General features: G+C 35.3%; 1 protein-coding gene across 7 annotated transcripts in view; it reads right to left on the reverse strand.

Annotated features, from left to right (window-relative positions):
- The window catches only part of PRIMPOL (primase and DNA directed polymerase), a 39,966-nt gene that overhangs the window by 28,843 nt on the left and 1,146 nt on the right, over positions 1–9,977 (reverse strand). For 3 of the 7 annotated variants that reach the window (XM_029226478.1, XM_029226479.1, XM_029226477.1), the window contains exons 1-3: positions 5,291–9,155; positions 3,283–3,380; positions 2,265–2,394 (exon numbers count right to left, since the gene is read on the reverse strand). In XM_029226478.1, the coding sequence (XP_029082311.1) occupies positions 2,265–2,394; positions 3,283–3,380; positions 5,291–5,602 (540 nt within the window). In that variant the 5' untranslated portion in view covers positions 5,603–9,155. Of the gene's footprint in view, positions 1–2,264; positions 2,395–3,282; positions 3,381–5,290; positions 9,156–9,794; positions 9,852–9,977 lie in introns of those variants that run through there. The other 4 variants (XM_029226480.1, XM_029226482.1, XM_029226483.1 and 1 more) reach the window with 4 other exon arrangements.

Genomic DNA, 9,977 nt, shown 5'->3' on the forward strand with positions numbered 1-9,977 from the left:
TAAAAGTTTTAAATTTATTTAAATATTTAAGTTGTAAAATCCAGAAGTTAAAAATATATGATTATTTGAGCAATGTTACCTGTCAACATAGTTTTATAAAATGCTTTAGCACCAGAAGTCATTCCATCTGGCAGAAGTGGCTTACTGGAATTGTCAGTTAAAAAGTGTCAGTGTCAAAGGGCATTACATATTATCACTAGTTATTAGCCAGTTATTTATTAACCATCTGTCATGATAACAGCTAACCTATGCCTCCTCACACAGAGACGCTAAAGGACAAGTACTTATTGTATTATACACTTGTTACATACACAGTAACCAGTAAATGAAATTAATTTCAATATAGTCATTTGTAAAGGTTATATTAAGTAAAATAATCCTAATAACTTTTCTACCAACATGAGTGTGTTAAATTAAAATGCTGTGTAATTTTCAACTCAGATTTCTACAACTTTTTCCAACTTTTGTTGATGTTAAAGATGAGTTGTTCAAGACTAATTTGGGTAAGATTGTATAAAGAATTAGGAGGAAAAAAATTTAAACACCTACATGATCTTTGCCATACCAGTGTTTATTCTTGTTACAAATGGAATTTGCACTAGTGTTGATTCCATTAGGGATAAGTTTCTAGTTTCTAATACAATGAAGTACTAATACTTCTTTTTTAACAGTATCACCATATTAAAGTACCAGTGAAAATCTCTGAACCTTAATCCCTTGGTGGCCACACAGAGCCCACATAACAAATCCTACCTTAGACTGTAGAAGTGTATCATACACTAGAAAAGAGTCAATATCTATGGATTATTAAAAACGTAATTAAGGTTAAAAATTAAATACAACTTACCAACTATAATGAAATAAAACATTTAAATTTATTTTTAAGGGTCCAATGGCTATCTTAAGAAAAACATAACTTTTCTGTTGTTTTTTGGGAGGGCTGAGGGGAACTTATGTATATTTCTTTTGCTTCAAAGTCAGGAGAAAGCTGACATTATGATTTTTTTAAAAACCAGTATTTGCATACATTTTTCAAATAAATTTAAAATAAAATGTAGAGATCCGACAAAATCAGCAGATATTTTTAATCAAAAACATTCTAATTTGGATGTATTTTTAACATTATAAAATGAGTCATCTACAGCTAACATCTAAAACAAAAAATAGTTAATGTTAATACCTACTTTGAGTCCAAATAATAGTCAATATAATTTTAGTACACCTTAATACAATCTTAAAAGATTTTATAAACGAACCTAATAGAGCTTAGTTGCACAAGCCCATATTCCTTTTATTACTAAATAATAAAAGGAATATGGGTTGACACTGCTAAATCAAAAATATATACTAGAACTACACTTTTTCTCTTTGTGAAAAACAAAGAGAAATGATAATTGTAGCTCTAGACCAGGTTTTGCCAGTAACTAGTTGTTGGACCTGGAGTTGGAATTAAGTCTCTCTAGGCTTTAGCTTCCTCATTTATGATAATGTAAGACAGAAGAGTTTCCAAAATTTCTGCCAGCTCGAAATTTCTGATACTATTTTTATCAAAATTTTCTTGAAGTTTATCTTAGTACTCAATTTTTCAGTAAAAATTACTTCACCTAATCTTCACCAGAGTCAACTATTTGTAATGCAAAAGAATATATAATTAAGAAACAGAAAATCCCCAAACTGCCTCCTTTCTCAGTTTTTTGGGTTTTTTTTAATGTATTTACTTTTGGCTGCATTGGGTCTACGTTGCTGTGTGCAGGCTTTCTCTAGTTGTGGCGAGCAGGGCTACTCTTTGTTGCGGTGCACGGGCTTCTCATTGCAGTGGCTTCTCTTGTTGCGGAGCACGGGCTCTAGGCACACGGGCTTCAGTATTTGCAGCGCATGGGCTCTAGAGCGCAGGCTCAGTAGCTGTGGTGCACAGGCTTAGTTGCTCCACGGCATGTGGGATCTTCCTGGACCAGGGATTGAACCTGTGTCCCCTGCATTAGCAGGCGGATTCTTAACCACTTCGCCACCAGGAAGTCCTCTCAGTTTTTTTTGATACAGCAATATTACAAAATATATGGACATAAACTGAACCTTCCTCCTTTCCAGAAGTTTACTCAGAAAAGTGGCATTAAGAAACAAAGTCAAAAGGAAGAGTAACAAGACAAAGGAGGAGAAACACAGAACCTATATATTACATAGGTTGGATTCATTTAATGACTGAATGTGTGAATGAAAAGACATACAGGTAGATATAAGGAGAAAAACCTGAGTCTGTAATTTACCTCAACGAGTAATGCAACCATCTTTTTCCCATCAGCTCCTGGATTGGCAAGTCTGTTAAATTCCAAATCAAAATAAAGCTTGCACACAGCATTTTCAGGAATGACTTCATAGCAGTGTAAGAGATTTCTTCTGAATTGAATAATTCAAGATTGTTAGGTTTATATCTCATACCTTTTAAATCACAGAAGTTGCTCTTGTATCTCAAGATAGTATATTAACTGTGATGTAATGACAGATAACTATGACATAATGAAGACAAGATAAGGTGAACAACTGCTTACCACAGGTTTACAGAACACAGTATCAAGAGTTTCCATCAAACAAGACCTAACAATCATTTTCTGTAACATTATTTAACTGGAAAATATAGCCAACTTATACTGCTATTTATTCACAGATAATTTTGATATCAGGTAACACTTCTACATTTGTTTTTGGTATCACCATGAAGCAAATTTTGTTTAAGAACTTTCTCAAACTGTGATCCCACAATCACATATTCTTGGGATTCCATGAATTTTTTAATGAGAATTTTTAAGTTCCATATTTTCATTAGGAATATTTTAAAAACTGGTTACATACACTCTGAATCACCTGACTTCAATGAGCTTTCAGTGCTCACATGTGCAGTTTCATTCTCACTGGTATCAAGAGGTATGACTTTAAGATGGGTTATTAAGAAGAAATGCTGACTTGATTAGTAAATGATAAACTGCTTAGTGCCATCATATACAAATAAAAGGTTTACAGTAATTTGAACAAAGAAAAGTGATGGTGGGAATTGTGTCATCACGTGGTACAGGAATTCAAAACAACACAATTTCTCTCTCCTAGCACCTGGTGAGATAATTCAGTGTTGCTATCACAAGGAAACTCCAGAATTCAATTCTAATAGTAAAGTAGTAACTAACTGCGTGACTGAGAACTATGAAAGCCAAGGCAGCCTGATTTAATTTCACAAGCATTTCCAAATGAAGGAAATGTAATTTAATGTGTTGTGCTTTAAAAGCTACTTACCGGGATTTATAGTAAAACCAAAGTTGAGTATACGTTGTTACGAGGTAAATACGTTGTCCATCGCCCACTTTGTATTCCAAAGCAAATACATGAACGTCCTTTACAAAACCAAAAATAATATTCAAAAAATTAGTAAAATGCAAATTTAAAATCAACTGTAGCTATTAAATGTTCATAAAGATTTTATCATTCAAATTTTCAAAAACTAGAACATTTGTATTATTGAAAACAAGAAAATTAATCACTAAATCTATGCCAATCAAAATCTAGTTATTTGTATTTATTTATATTTAGTCACTCAGGTAATAAATGTTCAAGGCAGAAACAATTAGAACATCCAGACTAAAACAAAAAAAAAGAAAAATCATTTTTCAGTCACTCGTTTTACTTCCTATTATAGTTTTATCTGCCAGTTTATGAAAAAGAACTTATTTTTTTAAAACTACCTGAACATTATTGTAAATAATTTGGACTAAAGTTAAATTTCCTAGAGTATATAAAAATACATGAGAACCATTTTTAAAAATATATTTGTATGTAAATCTTAAAAGCTTAAGGAAAGTTTTAAAATGCAGAACAAGTAACTATAAATTATTGTTTCTCATAGAAAAGGAATACACAAGTTCTTTTGTTTCCACTTAGCTAAAGGTAGCTGTTGAGCCTATAAAGGAACTAAACTTCCATTTTCATGAGAGAAATCATAAAAAGACTAAGTTATCCGATCCTATTAAAAATCTTCTCGAGATAAATTTTATAAACTGATGATTGGTAAATCCAGCAATCATACAGCTATATTTTTTTTAAAGTCAAGATTAAGCGAATCTGTATTTTAATTTCTGATACCTGAATTAGGGTTACACAAAATGCACACAAAAGGCTTTTCTTCTATTTCCTAAACTATTCTGATGAGATATGAGTGAGCTTCTGTTTACCAGGGAAAGAAGGTCCTCCTCCTTAAAAACTTATATCATTTTGAGTTTTTATATATAATCAATTTTCAGAATCACAATATATTTATGCTGGATTTATGTTGGATAGATGCATCTTTTCATTATATTTCTTTATATTCCCCACAGTGCCCAACAAAAAAAGATGTGCAATACACATGCTTGTTTATTTTTGAGAACCATTCCCTTTGTGAGGCTAGCATGTAGCAAGCACTTCTTCCTCCCACTTCCCTAATGTGTTGGAAATTATGATAAATCCACTCTACTACTCCAAAGCACAAAAGGGACAGTAGAAAGATAAAAATATGTGTGCTTTGGTACTATGATTTAAGTTTTAGGGCTTATTAACTCAAATGACATTTGAGACATTTTCATTTGCGATTGTTTAAATTCAAATTTCCAATCCCTAATTTCATCCTTAAAATCTCACACTCCGGGCTTCCCTGGTGGCGCAGTGGTTAGGAATCTGCCTGCCAATGCAGGGGACACTGGTTCAAGCCCTGGTCCGGGAAGATCCCACATGCCGCGAAGCAACTAAGCCCGTGCACCACAACTACTGAGCCTGTGCTCTAGAGCCCGAAAGCCACAACTACTGAAGCCCGCACGCCTAGAGCCTGTGCTCCACAATGAAGAGGAGCCCCTGCTCACCACAACTAGGGAAAGCCCACGCGCAGCAACAAAGACCCAACGCAGACCAAAAAAAAAAAAAAATCTCACACTCTACTCATTTCCTGATATTTCTGTGGGTATTATTTTAGTTTAACTCTTACACTCATTCTATTATTTTTCAGTCCATGAATAGTCACTTCTCCTCTAAGCATAGCTTCATTTCTATGTCATTACAAATTTTTTAAACTATTTGGCACTAGATATGTCATTTTTTTCATTATTAATATAAAGTAAATGGTTAATGATTCATGGATATCTTTCCTAAATAGTACAAAAAGATCGCAATTAAATTCTTCTGGTAAAATACGTGGACTGAAATGAAGACAAAAAACAGATTTTTTTTGGAAATCTTAAGGTATAGTAGCCCTAAAAAAAAAGATGAGAAAAATTACCTCTTTACAACTTTTAACAAAATTAAAAGCTTGAGTTTGCCGATGAAATAGTTTCCAAATGGATGGTGGTTCTTCTGGCTTAGACAATCTTGGTCTGTATACCAAGGACAATGGTTCCCTCTCATAATGGGATGCTCGTTCTTCAATTTGCTTCAGCCTTGCTTCCCATTTTCTCTTCATTGGTTCAGAAGTATGGGGAGACAAAATCCTATCCCAGGTAGGATCTCTGTGAATGACTACTAAAACAAACAAACATGGATGCCAGTTTCTTTGTTTAAAATATATTTTGTTTGGTAAAACTTCAAAGCTCATTTCTGCTTATTTCTTTGCTTTATAGTTTATGTTTTGCATGAAGTTTTGTGGTGAAACAAGGACAGGGCTGGTTATGAGAAATCTTTAGATCCTGGCTCTTCCATCTAATCGTGCTACAGTTTTGAACAGGTTAATGAAGCTCCCTAAATTGTAATCAGCTGCAAAGTGGGACTCAACATTTTTATGTAGTCATCCTGAGGATACATGTCATAAGACATGAAAATGTTCTGCAAATTCCAATGCCTCATGTAAATATAAGAGTTTTTTGCATCACTATGGTTTTTATTATAATCATTTTGTTGCATCAAGTGCCACGTAGCTCACCCAGATGGTGGGCATCATTCCAGTGCTATTATTTCCTAGTGTAGAATTCATTTCTAGGCACCACTGTCTAGTTCTTAGCTCCCTTTTCCTCTTTTTCCTGCCCATTGCTCTTCTTTTCTACTCAAACAACTATTAGTTGGAAGGATAACCAGTGTATGAGTGGGAATTACAATATTGGCTAGTTTTGGTTTGGCATGTATGGTAATCATAAGCATGACTTAAAAAAAAAGAATAAACGTTAATCTGTTAACTTAATGACTACTTTTGTCATTAGTCAATTGAAATGTTTACATTTTAACCCTTGTTTCCTAATGATACATGTTTTTGTTTGCAAACAATGCTTCCATGTTAGCCATGCCAAAGTAAGGGGACCAGGCAATACCTTTCCAATTTGGGATTACGGTTTACTTACAAAGGAAAAAGGTAGGTTTTTAGAAGAGGGGGGAAAAGCTTCCAGTATAGAGAAAAAATGGGGACAAATTCTCTGGCATTCCTGCCATCAAGAGATGCCATCTAAGCCCACTCCCATAAGACTCTTGGCCATGTGACTTGCCAATGTCACATCGACAAATGTGAAGCAAGCAGAGGTTTAATAAGTGCTTTTGCATTAGATTTGGCTATCATGGAGTCCTGCTCTGAGATCATCATGCTATAACTCTAGCCTCACAGAGGATAAAAGGTCATCTGGAGAAGAACCAAGGTACCCCAGCTGATAGCAAGCACCAATTACCAGATACGTGAGTTAAGCCACTTTGGATCATCCAGCCATCATCTGAATTCAATGCCTGAGTAAGCCTGAGTGAGTTCAGGTGAGAGATCCAGCAAACTGCCCAGGCAGCCCACAGAACTCTAAGAAAAAATTAATTTGTTGTTTTTAAAGCCAGCAAGTTTTGGCCTGGGTTTTACACAGAAATAGAAATAACTAATAGTTTCCTTCTTCACTAAAATCATCTATGTTGTAATTTATGTATGTAGAAAACAGATATATTAGGTTTTAAGTGACATAATATCATACACTAAAGCATTTGAAGGTAAAATCCCTATTTACCTTTGTCAATGCCTATCTAGTACTTGCATTGATAAATATGCTCTTGAATTTTAGCAGAAAACTTTGCAACATAAACTCACTGGCAAATGAAATATTCCCTGGAAAGAAAAACAGAATCACCCAAAAAGATTAAGAGAGGGTAGGAATATCCTAATGCATTGTTAGAAAAAAAGGCATATTATCCACAGATTTCAAATCTGACTTCAACCATAACAGACTTAAGATTATACTCTCAGAATTACACTTAATCCACATGGATATTATAAATTATAAGCCAAGAAACAGAAATAAAATTCTAAAGCTATCAACATAAATTTCATAACAGATTTGCCTAGGAAAGGAATACAATTTCTTTGGATTGAAGAGATGGGGCAATTTTTAATACAACTGTGTTGGTTTTTCAATATATGTGACAGGGCTCCTTATTGCTAAATAGATTCTGAGTATTAGTTTATTTAATCTGCTTCACACACAGATAAAAATCCCCTCCATTTAGACAACCTAACTGAGAAACTTTCTTCTAAGAAACTGACTTTTAATAAAGCCCACCAATTACTTAACGAAGAAAATAAACACATAATGCGATCAGAGGTGAATTATGACTCTAGTATCTAGCAAATAACTGACTAGAAGTAACCATGTGGATGTTCACACTTTGTTACAATGACATCGGGAAAATTTTTTCTGGTTTTGTAAAAATATTGGTATGACCATGGGAGTATATCATATATGAAAGTCAGAGTCACAATGGAAAACCAGTTTAACACTTACTGGACTGAGGAAACCACGCATGTCAACAGAAAAAAAGAGAGAAGCTCAAAATATGTTATGCCCCCTTGTTAATTTACACAGTTTTAAAATTTTAACAGCTGGGCTGAAAGACAACTGGGGCTTAGACTCTTCGAGCAGCGGGGTTGAATATTAAAAGCAAAGGAAATGGAGAACAGGAAGGCATCTGGCATTCTCGTTTTGGACTATCATATTCCTCATGCCTACCCCCCGGGAGAACATATCACCATTTCAGAAATGCTGGTGGGGAAACAGTGCTTTTTTTATATACATATAATTATACATGAAAACCCCTTTTCACACAGGGACCATAACTACTTTTGTAACAGTTTCCAAGACCTAAAGAAAAATATTTGTTGTATTTTAAAATAGCAGGCTTAAGAGCTCTATTATTTATTTCTTAGCATCGCACGGGAATGATTTTTTAACCATTTTTGATACCAGTTTCAAAACTAAAGGTGGTCAGGCTAGAAAAAAGGTTGGCTTAGTCTTTTCAGAGTAACTATAGTGGGAGAAAGGACAGTGAGAGTGAGGGTGAAGAGATGACTCAGCCGACCTAAGCAGTCCTGGTTTCCAGAGGTTTATGCCTACACTTGTTCATCGGTGACACTTGACGGCCTGGTCCCCAGGAGCAGCTGGACCATGCGGCCCATGGTTCACGAGTACTGGTTTCTAGGGACAGATGAAGCCTGCCTCGCATGGCTCTCTCTAGCCCAGTTCTCCTAGTTTCTTTTCTTGTCTAATCACAAGTCAATTCCTATTCCCCAACTCGAACTTCTCCCTCTGCCCTGAGAATAGATGCAACAGTATCTTGTGTTTTCTGCATATATGTTCCAGTTCTAATATTTAGTAATGTTCTGGTATTTGGCAATGTTTTCTTAATATAATTCCCTTTATGGCCTCTTGTAATACATTTATACTATTTCTCCCACTGCTAAAGTATTCATAATAAAGTATGTGATTAAACTTCATTTACAGTAATAATAGTTTACTTCCCAGATGAATAACACCTTACAAAATTATTAAATATACTAATTGACTTTTTCTTTTCTTCTTTTCCTACTTCAGTCACCTTGCCTGTCTATGCTTGAACAGAGTAACTCATATTTAAATTTCCCAAAAGTCTCCTATAAGGAAGAAAATATCCAGTGGAACACTGTTTTTTCCAGTTCCACCTTTCTACCATCCCCACAGGATCTCCCATCCAAAGAGCCTAATTCTGCCAGACTAATCACCCTTAAGACCATTTTCAACAGCCAAGACATGGAAGCAACCTAAATGTCCATCGACAGAGGAACGGATGAAGACATGTGGTACACATATACAATGGAATATTACTCAGCCGTAAAAAAGAACAAAATGCCATTTGCAGCAACATGGATGGACCTAGAGATTATCATACTACGTGAAGTCAGACAGAGAAAGACATATCATATGATATAATTCATATGTGGAATCTAATTTTTTTTAAAAATGATACAAATGAACTTATTTACAAAACAAAAATAGACTTCCAGATATTGAAAACAAACTGATGGTTACCAAAGAGGAAGCGGGGGGCGGGGGGGCTTGTAAATCAGGAGCTTGGGATGAACACACACACACTACTATCTACGAGACGGATAACCAACAAGGGCCTACTGTACAGCACAGGGACCTCTACTCAATACTCTGTGATAACCTATATGAGAATCTGAAAGAGAATGAATATATGCGTAACTGAATCACTCTGCTCTACACCTGAAACGGACTCATTAGCATTGTAAATCAACTAAAGGCCAATAAATTTTTTAAAAGACCATTTTCATAGCTTTTCCTAGCGACACTCATTAATGATTCAGAGCATCACTTAATGAACGCTAAAGTTTACCTCAAGAAGTCCAAACTCTCCAGAATCTGGCCCTCAACCACTTACCCATTCGACTTCTTGTTCAGCCTTCTCACCAAATGAATGATGATGACCACTGCCTGCACCTGGCCCACTCCAGGAGCCCTCCTGCATGTTTCCCTCCCCTGGAATGCCCCACTCACCCTTCCTGAAGTCTTCCTCTCCCAGGCCCAGATCAGGTTCTGCCACCTGAGACACCTCTGTAGAAAGAAACTTCCGACATTGCTTCTAGCCAGCTATTTTACTATAATTAAAGTTTCTCCAAACTAATAAGTGTCATTTACACAAAAAAAACAGAAAACCGCTGCTGCTGCCGCTGCTTTAAC

This window comes from Monodon monoceros, unplaced genomic scaffold (assembly GCF_005190385.1).
Source record: "Monodon monoceros isolate NGI ecotype Baffin Bay Population unplaced genomic scaffold, NGI_Narwhal_1 Super_Scaffold_17, whole genome shotgun sequence".
In the NCBI taxonomy this organism is placed as follows: Eukaryota; Metazoa; Chordata; class Mammalia; order Artiodactyla; family Monodontidae; genus Monodon; species Monodon monoceros.